The following is a 24011-nucleotide window of genomic DNA, read 5'->3' as shown; positions in this document are numbered from 1 at the left end:
GAAGACTATTAGACCTTCTTCTCTACTCTAAGCAGCTCCGCTTTAAGTCTGCTGATAAGTCCTGCAGAATTGATAAGACTATGATTTTCTAGTGGATGCTCTAAGAAAGCAACAGAAGATTCATATGGCTTCAATGGGAAGGACTCCTTTTTACTTTTAAAGAGCAACAGAGAATTGCCTCTGCAGCAAGTGCTAAAGAATTCTATAAGAAAAACAATAAGGATCTCAATAACATCTAATGGTTATAACAGTTGAAGATGCAAGTTAGAAAAACAGACTAGAACATTAGATATTAAAAATAATAGGAATGCCAAACAACTGTCTTAACTATTGTCCGAGGCCAGCTCCAGTCGCCACCCCAAACTTTCTCCCCCACCCCTGACTCACTGCCAAGCAGCTGATCAATGGAAGCTCCAAGGAAGTGATAGCAGGGGTCGAGATGGAGAGGTGGCAGAGAGGATGGTCAACATGCATCGCATAGAACATGTGCCAGAACATCCTTAAACCAGGCAATTGAAACAGTTGTTGATGAACAATGGTTCCTTTATTGCAGGTCAGAATAGTCCAGTACAGTACAAAGATGTCTCTGGTTGCCCCAGCCAGGACGTATCTATTTTAAAGCAAACAGTATGCCCATTCCGCCCGCCCACCATACAATCAACCCACAGCTGCACTACAGACCAAAGTATTTGGCCTTCACTAGCTGAGCAGAGGAGAGATAAGCAGTCAGGAGGCAACAGAAGAATAGTTTCACACAGCAGATTCACACAGATCAGAATTCCCATCCCCCAGTACAATTCCCACCCCGACAACATGCCATCTGTCACCCTGGCAGCAGAACATAGGGTAGTGGAGTGAGGTTCAGTGAGAGGGCAGAAGGGGGAAGCCCAGAGGGAGAGCCAGCATGAGCCTGCGCAGGTGCCCTGGCCAGTGTGTGGTGCAACGCCACCGCGGGGCTGAGCAATGCCCCAGTCAACAGCCCTTAAAGGGGCAGGTGGCCTTTTGGGCCAGAGGGCCAATCCATGGGTCAGTATGAACTGAAGGACAGCCCAAGAGCTGACAGGGACCTGGCAACAGCCTTCAGCCAGGTGGAGGGAGGCCAGTGAGGAGATAGTAGAGGGAAAGAAGAGAAGTCAGGGGAAGGAAGAAAGATGGAGAAGAGGAAGAAGGGTGAGTGAGAGCTAGAAAGTCAAGTGAGAGCAAGTATAGACAGAACAGAGAGAGAAAAAGAGCCAATGGAGAGGGGAGAGTAGGAACCAGGCCTAACTCCACTTAGTACTAGCCTGTGGGGAGTGTCCCAGGGCATGGAGGGCATGAGGCCCAGGCCTTCGGTGTGACCAAGTAAGACTGGGCCATAGTACGGGCAGGGAGGGCAGAGTATTAATTTAATAAATACTTATTAAAGAGAGCAATCATGTCCCCCACCCCCAATCTTCTCTTCTCCAGACTACACATCCTCAAGCCCCTCAGCCTTTCCTCATGGGATTTGGTCTCCAGGCCCTGAGCATCCTTGTTGCTCTCCTCTGCATCTGCTCACTTCTGTCTGCATCCCTTTTGAAGCGAGGCCTCCAGAACTGTACTCCAGGTGAGGCCAGACCAATGCAGTCCACAGTGGGACTAGGGCATCTTGAAATTTAGATGTTATGCCTCTGTTGATACACATTAAGATCACATTAGCCTTTTTTTGTCACTGCATCACACTAGCTGTCATATTCAACTTACTATTACTGAGCCCTTCGGGGGTAGGGCGGTTTATCAAATCGAATAAATAAATAAATAAAATATTTACCCCCAAGAGCTTGTTCATACACACTGCAACTCAATAGTGGATCCCCATCAAGTATGTCTACCTCATTTTTGTTACCTGGAGCCTGGGGAGGGGGGAGGGGAGCTCCACAGAGTTATCCAAGTTACTTTCATTTTCCCTGGGAAGAGACTCTCGCAGTTACCGTAATGTCTTTGTCTCACTTTTCTGACCTTGGGTTCATCTTACATTAAGGTGACCAGATGGTCACCTTTGTTATCCGGGACGGGAAGGTGGTCGCTACGTCAGTAGCATCGGGCTTAGCTCGCTGCTTGCCGCCCCGTCACAGGGAGGCGACCGGCGCGCCCCAGAAGCCGGTGTATCGGGCCGCTGGAGCGCATAGCTTCTGGGGCTTACTGATTGTCAGCCTCTGTCACAGGGCGGCAAACGGCGAGCCCCAGAAGGCCATGCGCTCCTGCGGATTTGAAAAGACGGGAAGCTGCCGTGACTGCCTTGCTTCCCAAGGCAGTGCAGCAGCCTCCCCACAATCGGGACAATTTGTTTGACCCGCGGGACGTGGGACAAATTGTCCAAAGGCGGGACGGTCCCGCCAAAAGCAGGACAGCTGGTCAGCATATCTTACATTCCTGCTCTTCGTGCCTTCTGTTGTTTGGAATGGTATTATGGGCTAGGGAAGGGGGAGGAGTAACGGGGATTGATATACTGGGGTTGTATGAAAGTTCTGGCAGAACTCTTACTTCTGTATCTACCAATAAAGGCTTCTTAACCATCAAGTTACAGAGTCTGACTTGGGTTACTGATTCAGAGTTTAAATTGCATCTTGTTCACATCTGCCCACTTTTCTTTTTTTTATTTAAAGATTTTATTGAATAATCATCAGCTGTACATATTCATTCATCAATTAATTATCTATGTCCATACATTGTCTGACATGCAATTTATACATAACTTTAAAAGGGAGCATATTAGTCGTCTAATATATTCTAATCATATAGCTTTTTCCTGGATTGCTCATTAACTCCCTCCCTCCCATTTTCCTCCCACCCTCCTTCCCCACCCTTTCACCCTCCCCTTTGACTTCCCCTCGTTCTCCCTAAAATAATTCCTCATATTTAACGACTACTGTTTTAGTCTATGAAGTATAACTTATTCGTATATTCACCAAAAAAAGTTACAATATTTCTTAATCTAGACTTAAATTCACCTAGAGCGAGAAAAGAAACGTTAGGATATTTTTAATATTTTACTGGAGAGATTTCAATGTTATATTTATTTGATTGGTAAATTGTCCATGGTAGCCAGATCTGTTCATAGTTTTCGGCAGGTAACCCCTTAATCTGAAAAGAAAGTCTATCCATTATGTACAGAGTTTGAACTTTCTCCCTCCACTCTTCCATCGTTGGCAGCTGATCTGTTCTCCAGTGTCTCGCTACCACAATCCTCACTGCTGCAAATAAGTGGAATAATAAATGTTTGTAATTTACAGAAATTTTCTCTTCCATAAATGACAGGCCTAACAGGTAAGTAATTGCATTTTTCTTTATATCAACTTCCATAATTTTTGTTATTTGTTTATGGATGTCACTCCAAATTTTTTTAAATCCTTTTGCAGGTCCACCAAACACGGAAGAATGTCCCGGTCTCCTTCCTGCATTTCCAACATCTAGGTGAGTATTGGTTATTCATTTTTGCTAATATATTTGGGGTAAAATAAGTCATGTAATACATTTTTATAGAGTTTTCCCAGAGGTCTGCGCATGGGGTAAATTTATATAACTCCCTATAAAATTTACACCATTTTTCTACAGTTATTTCTTTTTGTTCTCTGCCCACGTAACCATGTTGTTTTTTACTATTTCATCCTCTGTTTTCTGCTGTATCAAAAGTTTATATATTGCACTAATATTCTTCGCATCTGGATTGATTAATATTTTGTCTAACTCATTCAGGTCTTTTTGTATTCCCCAGATTCTATAATCCATTTTAAAGTTATTATATAATTGTGCATATGTAAACCAATGATATATATCTTCTTCCCATTTTATTGCTTCCCTGTTTCATAGTTGGTATGTCTTGGTTCCATAATAGGATATCTCTGTATCTTGGCCAATTTCCTTTCTCATTCCTATCCGTGATTTGATGTGCCTCCATCCTGGATATCCATATTGGGATCTTAGTATAAAATATTATTTTATATTTCAACCAGGTCTTCAATAGATTATTTCTTATAAAATGATTTTTAAAAGTTTTATCCATGTATTGTTTTTTCTCTACGGTTGGCCATAAATAGGCATGCCAACCTTTTTGTAGATTATATCCTTCTAAATCTAATAGTTTCTTATCTTTTAGTATTACCCATTCCTTTATCCATGCTAAAGCCCCACAGTCATGGTAAATTTGTAAATCTGGTAATGCTAGACCCCTATCTTTTTTATTTTGTATTAGATGTTTATATTTTACTCTCGGTTTCTTTCCCTCTCAAATAAATCTGGTTATTGTTTTTTTCCACTCAGTAAATATTTTGTTTGATGTTACCACTGGGATAGTTTGGAATAGATGAATAAATTTAGGTAGAGTTGTCATTTTACTGCACTTATCCTACCTAATAATGATAGATTTTTATTAGACCAATTCCGAAAGTCTTCCTGTATTTTTACTCCCATTTTCTTGTAGTTATTTTTTATTAAGTTTTTATTATTCCCTTCTAGGATTATACCTAAATATTTTATTCTTTTTTTCATTTTTAATACTTGATCTTTCTACTATTTCTCTTTTTTCCTGAGATGTCATATTCCAAAGGAACATTTTAGTTTTCGTATAGTTTATCTTTAATCCTGCCACTTTTCCATAGTTGTTTATTATTTCCTGCAATTGGTCTAGTTTCTCTTGTGGTTAATCCATAAAGATAACTACATTGTCGGCATATGCCATTAACTTATATTGGTTTCCTTTCACTTTAATACCTTTAATTCTTTGGTCTTCCATTATATTTTTAAATAATATTTCTATCACTAAGATAAACAAAAGCGGGGATAAGGGGCACCCTTGCCGGGTTCCCTTAGCTATTTTAAATTATTTGGAGTATTCATTGTTTATTTTAATTTTCGCAAACTGTTCCGTGTATGTTTTCTTTGTAGCATTGTAGAAACTACCATCTATTCCCATTTTTTTGCATTGTTGTTAACATAAACTCCCAGTTCACCCTATCAAATGCTTTATCAGCATCTAAAAAGATCACAGCCATTGGTAAGTCAGGTTTATCATTAATATATTCAATTATGTTTGTAACTATCCTAATATTTCGTTTTATTTGTCTTCCTGGAAGAAACCCTGATTGTTCTTCTTGGATGTAATTAATTAATATATTTTTAAGCCTCTGTGCCAATAATGTAGTAAAGATTTTATAGTCTACATTAAGTAGAGATATGGGTCGAAATTCATGTACTACTGGTGTATCTGTTTTAGTTTTAGGGATTAATGAAACTGTGGCCTGTTTCCAGGATTCCGGTAAGTTTCCGTCTTGAAATATATTGTTGATTAATGATACTACTTGTTGAATTATTTCATCCTTAAAGGTTTTATAATATAGTGATGTTAAGCCGTCTACTCCTGGTGTCCTGTTTTTTAGGTTTTTAATCACCCTATCTACTTCCTCCTTTTCTACGGGTTTATTCAGTTCCTCTTTTTCTTTTTCCTTCAATCTTGTTATATTTTGTTTTCCCAAGTAATGCTGTAAATTTTCTGTCTTTATTGTGTCTTTTTTGTATAGTTGACTATAAAATTCCTTGAAGGCTTTCTTAATATGGTTCCTATCAGTTATTACTTTTGAGCCAAGCTTAATTTTATTAATTATATTTTGGTTTTGTTGTTTTCTTAACTTATTCGCAAGCCATTTTCCAGTTTTATTGTCCAGAGTATAATATTGTTGCTTCATATATAATATATTTCTTGCTATCTGGTCTGTTTGTAGTGCTTTAATCTGTTCCTTCAGTATCTTAATTTGTCTGTTTATCTTTTTACTATTCTTTCTTTTCTGTAATTTCATTTCTAAATTTTTAATTTGTTTCTCTAACTGATTGTTTTTTATCTTTTTTCAGTTTTATTTCTGCCATCTTCAATTGACCTCACGTAACTGCTTTATGCGCATCCCATAAAGTTGCCTCTTCCTTAACAGATCCTGTATTTATTTCCCAATATTCTACTAAACTCTTCTTAATGTCTTCCTTATTTATTGTTTAAAACCCAATCCTTTTTCCCCCCAATTTATTTGTCTTGCCGGGGCTGTTATTTCTAAATGTATCGGATTATGGTCTGAGAGGACTCTTGGTTTCGTGTCTATTTTTCTAGTCTCAGTACATAAATATTCTGAAGCCCAGACCATATCGATTCTTGATAAGGTGTTATGCCTGGGCGAATAATAGGTGTAATTTTTCTCTTTACCTTTTTTCATTCTCCATACATCTTTAATACATAATTCTGATGCAAGTTCAAGAAATATTTTAGGTAGTTTATTGTCTTTTCTCAACCTAATTTTTCTTCTTTTTTGTAAATCTATCTACCCCTGGTTCTATTACCCCATTGAATCCCACTATTATCCATTTTTCGTTTGGATATTCTGTTAATTTCTCTCTCAAATGATTATAGAAACATGCTTTTTTCTCATTTGGCCCGTAGATCCCAATTATCATAATTTTTGAGTTATTTACTGTTACTTCTACACCCATATATCTTCCTTCTTTATCTCTCATTATTTCCTTAGGTTGCAATTGTTCTCTAACATATAAGGCCACCCCCTCTTTTTTTTGTATAATCTGCGTGGAAGAGAACCCCTAACCCGGGGGAAGTAATATATTTTTCCTCCCCCCTTTTTCCTCCCCTCCCCCTTTCCTCCCCTCTTGCAGACAGGTTATTACTGGATTTTCTTTTGTAAGTTGAGAAAAGACATGCCTCCTTTTCCTGGGATTGTTTAACCCATTTATATTACACGTTACAATTTTATTATTACACATTCTTCCCCCGTTCTATCCCCTTCCCTCTTGTTCTTACTTTCCTCTTTCCTGGATGGCTTTTTTCAGCTCCTGCGCAATCTCTTGTGCTCTCTGTACTGTAACAATGTCCACTTTTCCAGCGTGTTCAGATCTTGTTGAATTCTATCTCTATCTTCTGGTGTATTTGCTGCTGCTCCAAGTGAGCATCATCCACAAATTTAATGAGTAGTCCCTCCATACCCTCCTCAAGATCATTTATAAAAATACTGAACAGTACTGCGCCCAGAACTGAGCCCTGTGGCACTCCACTGGACTCCTCCTTCCATTCAGATGGAATGCCAGTGACCATGACTCTTTGGCTGATGACCCACTCCTGGCTGTTCCCTGGGGCCTTGCCCTGCTCTGGCATGAAAAGTCATGCCAGAAGTGCTCTCACTTTGCCTGTGGAAAGCGAGAAGCACAAGCAGGGAAAGAGGAAGCACGTCGGGACAAGAAATCTTGCCCCGATGCACCTCCTCTCTTGACATGCTGCAAAGAGGAAGTGCTTCCAGTCCCACCAATGGGCCTTTGGATGTGGTTCTCCAACCAATTCCCTATCCATTTAATTATCCCAGAATCTAGTCCACAGTCCTCTAGTTTATGCATCAGTGTATTAGGGGGAACCCTGTCAAAGGCTTTATTGAAATCCAGTTAACAACATTGAAAGCATTCCCCTCGATACAGTAAGCTCATCACTTGAGTAAAGGAAACAAAGTTGGTCTGGCAGGATCTGGGGAGGATGAATCCATGCTGACTTCTTTGAATCACCAAGTTGTCCTTCAGATGCTTGCAAATTAAAATTTCCTCCAGTATCTTCCCTGGGACAAAGGTCAGATTGATTGGCCTGTAGTTTCCTGGGTCACTGTCAGGTCTATGACCTCATTCAATTTCAAAATCTGGATTTTTGTAATTCAGAAATCTTTATTGAAATGAATATGTACACCTGACTTTGATAAAGCCAGTTCTAACCCCTTGCACACCTGACCCCTGCTTTATCCCCTCCAAAGCCCACACCCCCTCCTTGCCCATTCCCACAAAAAGCAAAAGTGGGAAAGTAAAAGAAAGCGAAAGTCCATCCTTAAAGTCGTTGAAGAGATAGAAGGCCATCTGCCCCCACCCCACCCTTCCCGGGAAGGCGCCAGAGATGCTTCTAGTTATCCACAGTTGCCAGCATGTGAGAAGGAGGGGAAAAGACAGAACTATTAACCATTAACCCAGAGAGGGTCTGTATAGTGGTAAAGAGAGAGCACACATTAAGCAAGCACAGAAACTCTGACAGTCATCCCTCCTCCCTTTTTGAAAATGAGGATAACATTTGCCCTTCCCCAGTCCTGTTGCATGCCTCCTATATGGACGAAAACTCAGCAAATATTACTAAGAATGTTATTTTGTTTCAAACAATACCATTGTTGGCAACTGATATTTAAGCAATGGCAGAAGGATATACCAGGTTTTTTTTCTAGGAAGAAAAAAGCCTTGGATTAAATATAAAATTTTGCAAGATGTAAAGGAAAAAAGTGGTCCAGGTCCACCCGATCTGAAATCATATTCCTCTGTCTGTTGTTTGGTTTGCATAAAAGAACAGTCATGTTGAAAAACAGCAGATTGCTCGATTCAGAGGGACACCTTTTGAGATCTGGATGACATGCTTATGCATGACAACTAAAGTCAATAAGAATTTTAATAATCATCATATTAAGTGAGAATATGGAACAAGTTTAAATCTAGTCTATGGAGGAAAAATGTGGTTCTCACCACAAGAAGCTTATTCAGATAAATGAAACTTGAAAATCGGTGGGTAAAATATCATACTTTAGATTTTTTCACACGGGCAATGTAAAATGAATGTAAAAGAAAGAATGACAAAAGGAAGTTGGCTCCTTTATGCACAATTATTAGAGAGATTTAAAACAGGTAAAAGATTCTATGGTTTTGAACATTCTAAAAGAGGATTTAGGGTAGAATTGTGTTTGAATGATGATTATGTTATTGCCAAAAGCTTTTGTTTAGATCTGAAACATAAGAACGAGAGAAACATTGTATTTCCCAATGGGATATAAATTTTGGGTATAATATACAAATGGAACAATTGGAAAATATGTGGTTAAAGGGTTTCAAATACTTTAAGTACTCGCTTTAAAAAGAACTTTGATACGATATTATGTCATTGAAGAAACTGGCAAAAATGTATAAAAATGTTATAAATGCGTGTTGGAAATTATCATTTGTGGTAGACTAGCAGTAAAGTAAAACAGTTTTGGATATAAATACATTCAACAATTTAGAAGATTTTAAAGATCAATATATAAATGACACCAGAGGGTTTTCTTTTGGGTCTTATGGACAGACACTTTGGGGAAGAAAAGGAACTTTATATATGACAGTAACAAGAATATTATACATACAAAAATGGAAAACTGCATTTATACTTACAAGAGAACTGCTTGTAAGCTTTTGGATTGGTGGAGATGGCTAAACTAAACTTACTTCTTTGATTAGAGAAAAATACTTATCTAAATTAATTGATAATTGGAAACCCCTGATAAACTTTTCTGAATAAGACAAGAATAAATAAATTGATGATTTGTGGATTTGAGGTATACAAGAACAAGAAAATAGATATAATACAGAAAAGCGTGAACCTTATTAGCAAGAATAAGTAAAAAATAAATTTACAAATGTAATTAGACAGCAAGTAGTAAATCTATATATATATATATATAAAGCTAACAGTGTTTTTGTTGATGACAGTATAACTCAGTAACTGCTGGGCCAATTCCTCTGAAAATTCCCAGCCACTATAGTCAGCCAGGTGAGAGTGTTTTTAGATGTTCACATACCTGAAATTTCACACCTGGCCCAGGTAAAACACCTTTTTCCTGGCACTCCCTGGTGAAGGACATGCAGATGCCTGTGTGTAACTGTAACCCTTAGAATGTCCATGCTGCTTAGAATGTTCACTCAGATGGCCAGATAGGAGCAGTGGAAACAGTACATAGGCAGTAACTCGAGTGGAAGTGAAACACATACACACACATACACATGACGGAGAGGGAAGGGAGGGAGGGGGAGGGAGGGGTGGCATGCAAGGGAAGAGAGGGAGGGAGAGGAAAGGGATGGAGGGGGAGGCATGCAAGGGAAAAGAAGTGAGAGAGGGGAGACAGTGAGGGGTGGCATGCAAGGGAGGGGAGGCAGGGGGCCCAGCATATTGATATGACCCACCTACCCTAGCGGAGGGAAAGGGAAGGGAAGGAGGGGAGGGGTGGCATGCAAGGGAAGAGAAGTGAGGGAGGGAAGAGAGTGAGGGGCGACATGCAAGGGACGGGAGGGAGGGGCCAGGCACCCTAGATTCCCTGAATACTGCAGTTACAGTTAAGAAAACCTGGCATGCATTACTCAGGAGTAAGCTCGGTACAGCAACCGTGACATACTCAGGGTTTCCTCAGAAGCGACACCCATTGCCACCAACCAAACTTACTCCCAGGTAAAGGATCATGACCAGCCAGCCTAGATGTGTGGGAGGGGTGCCTTTCCATTCCCCCCCCCCCGCCCCAGGGAATGCGGGCACACACATCACTGACATCGCACAGTATCAGGCTACGTGTTTTGCATGAGCACGTACTGCTGGCCTCTGCAATTGATTTGCTGCTACTGTTCCTTTTCCATTTCACCACAATAAGCCACAACAACGCGTGGCTGGGCCCCGCTAGATTTAATATATGTTAATATTTTGTGCAGTTGAAATCAAGAGCCTTTTAATGTTCATTTTGTTCCTTATGTGCTTTTTGTGTACTTTTTTCTTTTTGTTTCTTTAGCTTTTGGTTTATGTGGGTTTTTTCTTTCTTTTTTCTATCTGTTTGCCTTCAAAGTCTTAATAAAAAATTATTCCAATGAACAGATGCCAGGTTCAAGGAAAATTCTAGTCCAAAGCTCTGAACAGCTGGCAGTGCTGCGTCCCTAAAGAGCTTCGGGGATGGGGCACGTAAGAGAAAGCTCCGAGAAGCTCTAGCTTTTCCGAGATGTGGGTCCCAAGGCCTTTACTGGCAACAACCAGTCCCTTGAACTTAACTCAAACGGAAGCACACAATGTAGGTGGCAATAAATCAAGGTGATATGATCAAAGTGCTGTGATTTAGTTCATAAATGACCAATTACATCTAATACGACTCCATGTTTCCACATCATGTTCAAGGGCCACCCCTCACAAGGGCTGCAATAGTCCGTTCCTACAGTTATGGAGTCAAAATCAGTATGGCCTGCTGGGTAGTGAGCCAATTCTAGCAACTGATGCAGTTCTAAGAAAGCACCTCTTACTAGAATATCAGGATGCTCCTCCAGCAATGAGACTTCCACACTCTTCACTGAATTTGCCAGGTTAAACACATTGCAGGTGATCGATGCCCTTCCCTCCTGTTCTTCCTTCAGTAAATAAGGAGGATTTTGCACACACAGTAACACCCAAAGTTCTTCTGGAGGCAGATGTTGAATGAAGTGTGCTAACCTAAGATCAGTCAGAAAGTTAGTGTGTCCCATATTATTGGCTTAAGTTTAGTCGCCCATTACTCAGTGCTAGCAGGTACTCAATCCCTGGGCTCTTTGCTCCTTTCCCAATGGTTTTAATATTTGCCAGTCTCACTCCCTCCTCACTCACTCCTGTTCCTGGGTCTAGGTTGTTTTCTAAATCTTTTCACTTCCCACCAAGTACTCTGCTACATACTCATCCAGAACATGGCACAGAACTCTACAGAGAGGCCCACGGGATCACTTGTGGAGGACTTGTAAGAAGTGACGTATTTCTGAGGGAGGGTTTTTAAAAGTACAGAAGTATTTCTTTTTACTTGTTTCCAGTAAGCAGTGTAAATAATACGTAAAATTCCTTTCATATCACACTTTTCACATCACTACCAATCTTTTATTAGGCTCAGAATGGTGTTTTGTAATTTCATTACATTTTCTAAACATTCCTACATCTTTCTACACAAGGATGACTATCAGCTTGTGTGGGTTTGTGTATGTTTGTTTTAGTGCAAGTCATAATGCTGGGTGAAAGAAGAAAAAATATTCTGTAATGAACTGTAGCCAACTCTCAACTATTCCTTACTTCTTCATAGGTTAGAGGCAGTGGTGGGATTCGGCAGGTTTGCACCACTTTGGCAGAACCGGTTGTTAAAATGGTGCTTATAAACAACCAGTTGTTAAATTATTTGAATCCCACAACTGGTTAGAGGGATCTTTTGTTTTGTTTTGGCTAGACAGATGTAGCATTCTCTGGATATATATTGTCGAAGACTTTCACGGCCGGAATCACTTGGGTGCTGTGTAGTTTCCGGGCTGTACGGCCATGTTCTGGCAGCATTCTCTCCTGACGTTTCTCCTGCATCTATGGCTGGCATCTTCAGAGGATCTCTGAAGATGATCCTCTGAAGATGCATTCAGCCACAGATGCAGGCGAGACGTCAGGAGAGAATGCTGCCAGAACATGGCCATGCAGCCCGGAAACCACACAACACCCAAATTCTCTGGATAGCTCAGCCTGGGTTTGAAAGGAGGTTTATAGAAGGAAAGCATCTCGTCGCGCCAGATCTTTCTCCCACCACCTCAACTGAGAGAAAGGTTCAGCCGACGGAGCGAATGGAGCTTTGCATAAAAACCTCTTACCAATTGTGGACTGGGCAGATGTGGTTGTTGGAGAGGGCCATAGCGTACCTGCAGGGGAATAAAAAGAGACAGAGGAGTGGTTATGCTCAGCCACTTTCCCATCTCCCTCCATCATCCAACATTTGCCTCCTAATTCTCTGCCTCACAGAACCCATCAGGCCTGGATCTGGGATACCCCAGAATCAGGGGTAGGGAATCTGCGGCTCTCCAGATGTTCAGGAACTACAATTCCCATCAGCCTCTGTCAGCATGGCCAATTGGCCATGCTGGTCGGGGCTGATGGGAATTGTAGTTCCTGAACATCTGGAGAGCCGCAGGTTCCCTACCCCTGCCCCAGATCAAATTCCTTCTCAGCCCTGGATACCACAGGTAGCCTTCTGCAAATCAGTTCTCTTCATTTCAGGTGCCCGTTTGTTAAAGGGAAAGTTAGAGAGGCATTTCACAGTCTCATCATATCCTCTGTTGTGCCATATGTCAAAGCTGCTGTGTCTGAGTTTACAGTCAATAAAATTTCTGCAAGCTTCCTACCACATCCTATCAGTTCCCAAATGGAGATGAGTGATATGCCTCACGGGGCTGTTAAGAATATGAACACCAAAGCACAGGGCATATAAAAAGTACGATGACCCTCAGTTCCCACTTCCCCACTGCACGCCACTTCCCATCTTGCTTGACCATTTGGTTCTCCACTGCGTGCTGCTAATTACTGACCAAGGAGCCCATCTGCAGAGAACCACAGAGAATTCCTTACTCAACACAAATGCTCAAGACTAATCCTAGTGCAAACAGCTTACAAGAAGACATAGAAACTTCAAGGAAGAGGCCACAAGGGGATCGGCTATTTTAGATCTGCTCCTAACCAACAATGATGACCTGGTTAAGGGGTGGAAAAGGTAGGGGCCTCAGGGGGGAGTGACCATGTTCTCCTGGAGTTTCTTATACAGTGGAAAGGGTCAGACACACATTCTAGACTTTTAAAAAGCTGATTTCAGTAAAATTAGGAGATTACTGGGTGTGATCTCATGGTTTAAAAATACTAAAAAAGAAGAGAGTGCATGATGGATGCAAGTTTCTTAAAAGTGAGATCTTGAAGGCACAATTTCAAACAGTTCCAATGAGGAGGAAAAACGGGAGGTGTCTAAGGAAACCAGGATGGAACACCTTTCAACTGATTTAAAAACTAAAAATGATTTAAGATCTAAAAGGGACAAGAATAAGAAATGGAAAAAGGGGGAAATCACTAAAGAGGAACTCAAACAAATACCCAGGGCCTGATGAACTACATTCCAGGACATTAAAAGAACTGGCAGAAGCAATCTCAGAACCACTTGCAATAATCTTGAGACCTCCTGGAAAACAGAAGTCTCAGAAAACTGGAGAAAACTAATGTTGACCCCATCTTCAAAAAGGGGAAACAGAGGACACAAACAATTGCTGTTTAGTCAGCCTGAAATAAATACAGCTCTCAGGAATGTATCTCTAGAGCAACGGTGATTGTCAAGGCTTTCTTTACAGTTAGATTCAACTTCGGTTCTTAGGAAAGTTTTGTGAGGCCATGGTCTGGTAGATCTTATTCCTAACAAGCCCTGCACCTGTGGCTGGCATCTTCAGAGATGTATCACAGAGGGAAGTCTTTTACACACTGTGCAGGCAGTGTAACAGACTTCCCTCTGTGATACACCTCTGAAGATGCCAGCCACAGATGCAGGCGAAGCATTAGGAACAAGATCCACCAGACCACGGCCACACAGCCCGGAAAACCCACCAGAACCAGATTCTAGAGCAGATCATTAATCAGACAGTCTGTACGCACTTAGAAGGGAATGCTGTGCTCACTAAAAGTCGACATGGGTTTCTCTAATCTTATCTCTTTTTTTGACAGGGTGACAAGCTTGGTAGGTAAAGGCAATGCTGTGGATGTAGAGAATCACAGAGAAATCCTTACTCAACACAAATGCTTAAGACTAATCCTAGTGCAAACTGCTTCCAAGAAGACTTGGGCTGTTTCCACACAGGCATGAAATGACGGCCTGGAGACGGTAAAAACACCATCTCCAGGCCGCCATTCGCACAGGGGGCGCAGCTGCAGCGCAGCCGCCCTCGCGCCGCCCAGCCAGCCCGAAGCCGGCGTATTCCCAGAGCGCTGGGAAGCGCTCTTTTTGGGGATACGCCGCTGTGAAGCCGCTGCTGAGCGAACGGCAGCGGCTTCACGCCGCCTCCCCCACCCGGCACTTACCTTGTCCCTGGGCCTCCGGCGCGCAGGGCCAGGGGGGCGTGTCCCCAGGCCTCGGCGACGTGCCGGAGGCCCAGGGACAAGCCGGGTCGGCCGGGCGCCGGCGCTCCGCGGCGCCAGCTGCTTCCAGGACCATCCGTGCGGACGGTTCCAGCGTCGTCGGGTCGGCGCGCAATGCGCCGACCTAGCCGTTTCCGCCGCTGTGCGGAAACAGCCATAGAAACTTCAAGGAGCCCATACAGTTTGTTCTGCAGCCTGAACACAAACTAAGCCCAGGAGCCAGACTGCTGCCCTCTGGAGCCCAGGTGGGGCAGGCAGGGCCATGGCCTCCCCGGGCAGACCACTGCGAAGACTACATTGGGCTGCTCCTCTGTGGCTGCCACATGAGCTACAGAAACACAATCTTTTGCAAGTCCAAAGCGGACCAAGTGTGTTTTTCATAGTGTATTTATAATGTAAGAGTTTGGAGATTATAGAGAGAACTAAGCAAATAGTTCCAGAACCCAACAGTGGGAGTGGGAAAGCCTTAAATAAGCAGTCAGGGGGGATTAATGATTGCCTTGGATGTCTTCATACTAATGCACAGAGCATAGGAAATAAACAAGCAAACTCAAACTCCATTAGGCCTGAGCCTGACTGTTGTGGGTAGAGGGCACTTGCAAGGGAACTGTAATGCTTCCTTCTCTCCAGGTGTCCAGCTATCGCGCTCCCACTGTCTGCAGCCTTGGAGTCAGAACAGCAGCCCCTTATCAAGTGTGAGTGTTCCCAGCTCTTTTATGCTTTGTTCTAGGGATAGAAGAAACTGTTTGGTTGCAAGGGAGAGGGGAGCTTTGGGGGACATGGGCAAGTGTTTTGTGAGGGATCTTCAGAATCGTCTTTGCTAAATCTTTACCTTTCGCTTTGAAATAAAGACTTTAGAGCAAATCTACAGTTTCTATTATTTTTGGACCAGAGGTCTGACAAACTCATAACATGGCATAACACATGTAATAGGCAGTGGAGTACCCGCCCAGGGTACGCCATAACTTTGCTTCCCCTGAACTTGTGTGGTATCATCAGAACAGTCTCTGGATGATGCCCTGAAATTTTGGTGCTGCTAGCTTTAAAAATGCGCTTCCTGCAGGCTGAAAAACACCAAAAATAACCTCCCAAAGCCCAAATACCTTGCATTCTCATTTGTTCATATTTGGGCAGGACATAATCAGACAATTTTTGTCCAAATGTGCCCAAATTTGCCCAGATTCCAGCCAAATCTGGTATTTGTTTCATGTGAATCTCCAACCCTCAAAAGTGATGCTGTTTCAGGGTGGGGGAGAATCCACCCTCAAACAGCATTACTTTCAATTTTTGTTTTAACCAGGGACCCCAGATTCTCCCTTTAAGGTGGATTTAAAAGAAGAATCTGAGCTCCCTCGTTTAAACACCATTGAAAGTGATGCTGTTTGGGGGTGGATTCCACTGGAGGTGTTTTGTGAGAAATGATGCTGACATTTGTTTGGTAAATGTTTGGTTTGGTAAATCAGCTGGGGGTGATTTATGAGAGGTTTACATGCTTAATACCCACTTGCACTGGCTTGGAGTTGTTTCTCAGGCTAACAACCTACCTCATAGGGTTGTTGTGATTAGGAAATTAGAAAAAGAGTTGGTGGGAGAGAGCCATATATGTTTTGCTGGGAGTGGGAGGTGTTTTGTGAGCTGGTACAAAAAAATCATTGTTTGGTCATGGTGGGGGAGGGTGGCTGCCCATACCGGGGGGGGGGGGGCGGCAATTGCAGGTTTTGTCCCGGGGCTCCAGTTTGCCTAGGTACGCCTCTGATAATAGGCATCACTGAAACCTGGCAGGATGAGTCTGATGATTAGAATGTAATAACTGAGGGGTACAACCTATTTTAGAGAAAGAGACTAACTAGGAAAGGAGGTGGGATAGCATTATATGTCAGGGATGATTCCACCTGAAAGCAGGTTCATGACTTCAATCCTGGAAACATGTGGGTAAAAATTAAGGGGGAGAGAAACAACAGTGAAGGGATGTCACAGTGAAGACAGAGCAACCTTGTTTTCTGCAAGAAGAGATTCCATCTTAACATTTCCTGACTGTAAGGTCAATTTCCTGACTGTAAGGTCTGTTTGACAGTGAAATATGCTGCCTCGGAGCGTGGAGGTTTAAACAGAGGTTGGATGGCCATCTGTTGAGAGTACTTTGGTTGGCTATTCCTGCAGCGCAGCGGGTTGGAGGGCCGGATCAAATGTAGTCAAAGGTGCAGTCTCAATACTCACAAAAGAGGATTTATTGATAGAAGTTAACATAGTTGCAGTCATCACTGATAATTCTCACTTGCATGGTTAAAGTACATTTTCAAGGAAAAAAGTCCGCAGGGATTTCAGTTCTACCTACCTACCTACCTACCTACCTACCTACCTACCTACCTACCTACCTACCTACCTACCTACCTACCTACCTACCTACCTACCTACCTACCCATTGTTATCCACTTGCAGAGACCAAATTGGTGCTTCTCAATATAAGCTGCCTCCGAACTAGCTAATGTTGTCACAGTGTCAAGTTATGCTAGCCTGGTTGTCAGCACTTGACCTCCACAGTGCCTGGTGTGGGGAGACAGATGGCCAAGCAAGAAATAGGGGGGAGAAGAGCCTTCCTGGTTGGCTCTGTGATGGGAACCTGGCTGGGCTGTGGATCCCTCTGGAAGGCCTCTTCAGAGGTCTGTGAAAATAGGATGCCAAAGATTTATAAAACACACACAAGTAAAGTTGCTTTGTCTTGAGTGTGTTTTGTTTTAACGTTTGGCCCGTCAAGTTGGGGTGTTGCTAGAATAAAATGCTGCCCTGAGCTGCTTGGCAGAAGGGTGGGAAACAATTCAACAAATATATGGGATGCCCTCTTGGTTTGGCGAAGATTATAGAATTTTTGAATGGGAAGGATAGCTGAAGCTGAGTTTAATTGTGAGGAGTGGGACTAAGCCAGTCAAAACACAATGCAAAAGAAAACAGAAGTTATGCCAGAGAGGGCACAGAGACAAATATCAGATATATGAAAATAAAAAAGGAGAGACTTCTGTTGGCAGAGGCCTATGGGTAGGAAATGGCACCCAGAAACAACTCTTTCTCCGGGTGCCCCCCCAGGTGCCCCCTCCCCATTCACTTGCTCTGGCTTGCCTGCATGGAGGTGGGGAAACAAGACCTAGGGCAGGTCCTGCCCCTGAGCCCCGCCCCCTGGTCTGCAGCCAAGTCCTTCTTTTAGCAGGCCCAGTCCTGTCTTGGACTGTCTTTTCCAGTTATGGTGACCATTTCAACAACATACCCATTAGCCTTTGCTAAATATGCAAATTATCAACACATGAGCCTTTGCTAAATATGCAAATTGACAATGTTGCATATTTAGCAAAGGCTCATGAGTCTGTTGTTGAAATGGTCACCAGAACTGGAAAAGACAGTCCAAGGCAGGACGGGGCCTGCTAAAAGGCGGGGTCCAGCATGGGGCCGTGCCCTCATGCCCCTGACCGCCATGCAGACTGGGGGTTTGGGGCTGGGGTGGGGAGGTTCTGGCTTGCCTGCATGGAGGGGAGCATAGGGTGCTGCCCCCCAGTTGTGCTCCCTGGCCTGAATTGGGGGCCTGAATTGGGCTACTCTGCACCCTTTGCCTCTGTGCTTTTGAAACGGGGCTTGGTGGCTGCGTGCATTTATTTATTTTATTAAATCCAGGGGCTCAGGGCAGAACAACAATTTTAAAACATACATTAAAACACAATATAAAATTTCAACATACTCAATAAAACCGGAACCATACAATTTGGAATTGGGGGGGATGCCAGGAATGTGGGGGGAGGGGCATGGATAACCCCAGGTCCCCAGGCAGATACGCCACTGCCTGATGGTTTGGGCAACTTGACAGGTTGATGTTAAATTGTAACTAAAAGCTGGGATGGGCCCCTAAGTTGAAGTTCTGGTAACAGAGATTCTCCTGGACTTACTTGAAAAGAGGCTCTACACGGGCCAGGCGGCAATTGGACTTTTTACAGCGAGTCACAGACAGAACCGAATTGGCCCTTGGCTGCCCCTGGGAACCGGCCCCAAATGATGCGTGCAAAGTTTGCCCTCCTGGCGGGGGGGGGGGGGGGTCCCCGAGGCTGCCAGTGCGAAGGGCCGTCTCCCCAGCCCTGCTCCAAGGAGGCTCCCCAAGCGGCGCAGTGTCCCTGAAGGAGCCGTCTGCTCGGCGGGTCTCCGGGCGCTTCAGAAGGGCTCTCCCGCGGCGTGCACCGGGGGCAGGGGCTGCCCGGGGGGAGGCGAGCTTCGGGCAGCCTCCGGGGAGATGCTCCAGGGGGAAGCAGTGGGCTGAGCCGGCGCTGAGGCTGGCCTGGGGGAGGGGCCCTTCCTTCCCTCTCGCCGGCTCCTGGCTAAAGCCCCGGGAAACCCAGACGGGAGGTCCGGCCGAGCGAGCCCCTCGGAGGCTCCGGAGAGGCGCCTCCCCCCCCCCCCCCGGCGAGCGAGCGGGCGGGCGGGCTGGAGACCGACGCCGCCGTCACGTGGCCGGCGGAGCAGCAACAAAGACGAAGGAGCCACGGACGGGAGGGGAGATGGGAGAGGCGGCTGCAGAACACGCGGGGTGGGGAAGGGAGGGCACCGCTGTGTGCCCCCCCCCGGGCCCTCGGAATCCCCCCCCCGCAGGAAGAAAAGGGCGCTTGCAGGGCGGGCGGGCGCGGCGAGGCGGGGGGGGGGAGCACCGACAAGTCCTCCGCCGGGCCGGAGCCGACGCTTGCCAAGGCCGCCTCACACTCGCCAGCCCCCGCCCACCCCCCACCCCGCTGTCGGACCCTCCTTGGCCGCAGACTGGCGGGCGGCCCACCTGGCGCGCGGCCCGCGGACTATGCGGGCAAGGGACGAGGCCCGCCCCCGACGGTCTGCTTCCGCTGATGCCTGCGCAGCGCCCCCCCCCCCTTCCCGAGACCACCGGCGCCGCCAGCACAGCCCCGCCGAAAGCTCCGCCGGCTCCTGCACGCGGCCCCTCCCCGCCCCCCCCCCCTGCCGGTGGGGCGTGCGGTCGGCGGCCCCGGCTACTCACACGATCCACATGCCGGGGATGCTGAGGGTGGGCAGGGCGGCGGGCAGGACCCCCCAGGCGGGCATGCTGGGCCCGAGCGACGCCGCCCACCAGAGCCCGCCCGCCCAGGCGCCCGTGGCGGCGGCAGCGCTCGAGCCCCAGCCCGCGAGGAGCCCGCCCCCGCCCCGAGGGCCGGCTGGCCAGTGCAGGGCGGTCCCGGCCGGGGGAGGGGGCGCAACGGCCCGGCTGCCGCCTCCCTCCCGGCCCTTGGGCAGCCCCGCCCGGGGGCTCTGGCCAGCCCAGGTCAGCTGCCCGCGGCGGCGAGCGGCACCAGGACGGGGCACTCGCGGGCCCCACGGAAAGAACGCACCGCCCCCCCCCCCGCCGCCGCTGGAGCGCTCGGCCCCGTCGCGGGCAGCCGCCGAGGGCCGCCCTCCCCGAACCCCCCTCCCCCCCCCCCGGCGCTGCCCTCGCCCTCCTGCCTTCAGGCCCGCGGACGCCTCCCCTGCCCTGCCGCTCCCAGGGCAGTGGTTGGCAAACCTCCTCCCTCCCCACCCCGCGAAGGCTGAAAGCCGCCCCGCCTGCGAGATTATGCCCCCCCCCCCCCCCGCCGCGTCGCCCCGGGCCGAGGCAGAGCTGCGAGAAAAAAACCCCCGCGGGGCTGCCGGAGATCTAGGCGGGGAGGGGGCGGCCCAAGCAGGCGTCCCCCCCCGCCCCCCCCCCGCCTTTGCACTCAGCCTGCAAACCGAGATTCCATTCCAGCTTCCCCGGGGAGACCAAACCGTTTTCCCGAAGCCCCCTCCCGCCCTGCTCCGCTGTGGGTCCCACGGAAGACCTCCTAACAGAGGGGGTGGGCGAAGAGGGTTGCCAAGAATGGATTCACGGTAGAGAGCGGGGATCGACTGGATTACAGCAGAGGGGGAGCGGTTAGGGGCAGGAAATTCGCATCAGTGATGAAATGAAGTCCCGGCTGGAAACAAACTAGAACAAAACTGTAGCCTTTCCGCTTTCTGCCTGGGTCGCGGACCTGGAGCCTCTTGCTGCTGCTGCTGCTGGGAAGTCTTCCCCCCTGGCTTTCCCTCAGCACTTCACGTGCATTTGGGAGCCCCCCAGTCTCCCCCCCCCCACTCCCCACCTTTCTCTTTTTTAAAAAGTAGGCTCTGCCACCTTTTCTGGCGGAGATACACAGGGGGAAGTGTCTCTTTGCAAGGAAAAGGACCAGGGACAGCCTTGAACAACAGAAGAATAAGAACCCAGAGAGAACCTGCTGCATTGTCCTGTCAAAGACTTTCCTGGCCAGAACCAACTAGCAGTTGTGGGCCATGCTACACAGGAGTAATTTTTGCTCCTCAGGTTTCGCTTGCATCTCTGGCTGCTGGCATCTTCAGAAGCATGTCCCGGTGGAGACGTGTTTTTCTCCATGGCTCAGTGTGGAGTGATAGTCTGGTGGGGATATATATATTTTTTGTTAATCCAGCTTCCAACTACTAACTAACTTGGATTCAGATCTCCTACTTGGGCACTTCTCTCTTCCAAGAAGTTTGAGCTTCTCCAAGATGTGTTTACAATTTAATCTAGTTCCTTTGAATGGCTTAACTTTAGGGGAAAGGGGAATTTACATGTAATATATAAAGGGGAATTTACATATGTCTCCTCTCTGGGTAACAATGTAATTGTCAAGTGCTGGGTGTTTTTGACCTTGGTTCCCACCAGACTGTGTGCCAATTCTTCTGTTGGCGGTTTGCCCAAAGTGCGAGCCGGGCCGAGATGTGCCTGTCTGTGTGCTATCCTCTAGTGTTCTTCTTTCTGTGTGAACTCTCTTTGTTTATGGTATCTCTGCACGGATGGGAGAATAGTCTGGTTTTATACTACTGATTGAACTCTGGAAGCCCAGAGTTCTCCTGTCTTGCCTACGGATCTGTCCAAGCCAGGGAATAAAGAACTGTTTGAAGTTACTTTGCCCTGGACTCAGTCTGTTTGTTATATTAGGAGAACTTCAGAGCACCCTTTGATAGTTTACTGTAGAAGATTGCCTGATGTCTGCCTTGAACTGACAGTTGTTGGAATCTGTTGGACCTTGGGTTCCCTCAGATCCGGATTCTGAGGAGGAGGTGTCCCCCAAAGAGGGACCCTCCGAAACCCCTCAGGTGGTTCCTTTTCACGAGGTGCCCTCCTTGGTGGCTGTTTCATGGCCTCGTTCAGCCCGGAGTCTGACTTTCACGGGTTTACGAGAACCGGGAGCTGCCCTCGTCTCCAGCTGCAGATCCATGTCTGCGTGCTGCCTGCCGGCGAATGGCCACTTTGAGGACCCTGGAGGGGGTGCTGCCATGGATTGGGCCTCGTCAGTGACCCATCAAATCACGACCCAGCATCATGTAGATTACAAACCTTCTGGTCTCCATTTTGTCACACAAGAAATTGGTTCATGGATCTACCCAGGAATCCCTTGAACTTTTCCTGGATCGGCAATTCGAGGACTCGATGGCCCAAGTCCAGTTTCACAGTACTGGGGCTCGACCTAAGGTGGCATGTCCCTTGCCTGATCCAGATGATCCACAGGTCCGTATCCGGAGTCTCGAAGAACGCCTGCACGAAATGGAGGTGCGGGCATCCCAGGCCGGGGGTGAACTGGAACATCACCTCCATCTCCAAATAGAACAAGAACAGCATGTGGACAGAACCATGGAGGATGAATGGGATTTACAAGAGCTACTTGCGGAAGAAGGGCTCGTGGCCGCCCACCGTTATGCACCGCTGAACTTTGACATCCAGCTGCAGCAGGCCCAGGATCAGGGCCAACGGAAGTTTCGCGAAACGCAGGGGGCCGCCCTGGAATAAGCCCGACTTGAATTTCAACAGGCACGTGATTGTTTGCTGGAGGATCAGGAACGACCGCGCAGGCCCTGGCAGTAGCCGCCGATCAGGAGCGCCAAGCGCTTTTTCAAGAGCTGCAACAGGATCATGCCCGTCTGCAGGAGGAATGCGACCGCCAACAAAAAGACCTGACTCTGGCGGCTAAACAGAATCAACAGGAACTTCTTCAGGAACATCAACGTCTCCTTGAGCTGCGAGAGCAGCAGGACACGGACTCTGCTGCTATCCGCCAGGCGGACACCGCCTGCGCTGCCCAACTTGACCAGCTCCAACAGTTTGAACGTCAAAGAATTGAGGCTGAATGCACTCGCCTCAGAGAGGTGGTGTTGCCTTCCGACCGGGCCCAGGCTGCACATCCCTGGTTGGATCAACACACCCAAGCTCCATGGATGGGTCATCATGCTCAAGCAGCTCAACAGATGGGTCATCGTACTCAAGCAGCCCAACGTCCCATTCCTCCGCCCCCAGCGCCCGTTGCTGGGAGAGACTTTCCTCGACCCAAGATTCCCGCTCGTTTCGATTGGAACCCTACTAAACTCCCTTATTTCCTCCTTCAATTGGATGCCCATATGACCTAATTTGATGACATGTATCGCACCGAAAATGAAAAAATCTGCGATGTTGGTCCGGCTTTAGATGGTGAAGCGGCTGAATGGTTTGTGGAACTGTTTAATAGAGACTCTGATGAACTGGCATCTCTGCCCAAACTTCTTCAGGGACTTCACTTGCGGTTTGAAGACTTCCATGCCGGCACTCAGGCAAAGAAAGATCTAAAGGCCCTATGTCAGGGAAACAAGACGTTCGCTGAGTTCACTCGTCAATTCAGAGCATTGGCAGGGAAGATTAATGATTGGCCTGATCGCATGTTTGTGGAACTGTTTTATGATGCCGTAAATCCTGAATTCCACAGATGGGCTGTGATGAATACCGAACTGCAGACTATGGCCAAGTGGATTGAAGTGGGCAGTAAAATTGCCACCCACCTGGGGCATTCGAAGGCAGCAGATTTGAAAGCTCTCCCGCCTAGACGATCTCTGGTACCTTCCTGCCAGGCGCCTGTTAGTCAACCCGCTGGCGAATCTGTTTCGGATCGAAGACGTCGCTTGGGCCTCTGCCTCTATTGTGGAGAAGCTGGCCATATGGCTGCATCTTGCCCAAAAAAATTGAAGTCCATGACCCTGTCAGCCAAGCCTGCATCTCGGGCTCTAGCAGCCAAGGGCCCCAAAACCACACGTGGCAGTTCCAAAGCGTTGGCGATGGAGGATTCTGACTTTGCTGATGCGGAAGACACAGATCTTGGTGTCGGCTTGACGGCTACTGCTTCTAAAGATGCTGCTAGCATGCCCAAGGATGGGGTGAGTGAAGGTGGTCACCCCATTACCCTTATTACTATCCTGT

At 46.7% G+C, this 24011-nt stretch overlaps 1 protein-coding gene across 4 annotated transcripts in view; it reads right to left on the bottom strand.

Annotated features, from left to right (window-relative positions):
- The window catches only part of NFKB2 (nuclear factor kappa B subunit 2), an 86602-nt gene extending 66393 nt beyond the window's left edge, over positions 1–20209 (bottom strand). For 2 of the 4 annotated variants that reach the window (XR_007245208.1, XM_048504879.1), the window contains exons 1-2: positions 19761–20209; positions 12451–12498 (exon numbers count right to left, since the gene is read on the bottom strand). Coding sequence is in view for 2 of the 4 variants with exons in the window: in XM_048504879.1 (XP_048360836.1) it covers positions 12451–12498; positions 19761–19825 (113 nt within the window). In the remaining 2 variants the exon portion in view is untranslated. Of the gene's footprint in view, positions 1–12450; positions 12499–18672; positions 18962–19760 lie in introns of those variants that run through there. The other 2 variants (XM_048504883.1, XM_048504882.1) reach the window with 2 other exon arrangements.
- Positions 20210–24011: the final 3802 nt, after the last annotated feature.

The sequence above is a fragment of the Sphaerodactylus townsendi genome, linkage group LG08, assembly GCF_021028975.2.
Source record: "Sphaerodactylus townsendi isolate TG3544 linkage group LG08, MPM_Stown_v2.3, whole genome shotgun sequence".
Classification (NCBI taxonomy): Eukaryota; Metazoa; Chordata; class Lepidosauria; order Squamata; family Sphaerodactylidae; genus Sphaerodactylus; species Sphaerodactylus townsendi.
Note: the sequence above shows the minus strand (reverse complement) of the source record. Positions and strands in the feature narration are given on the sequence as shown.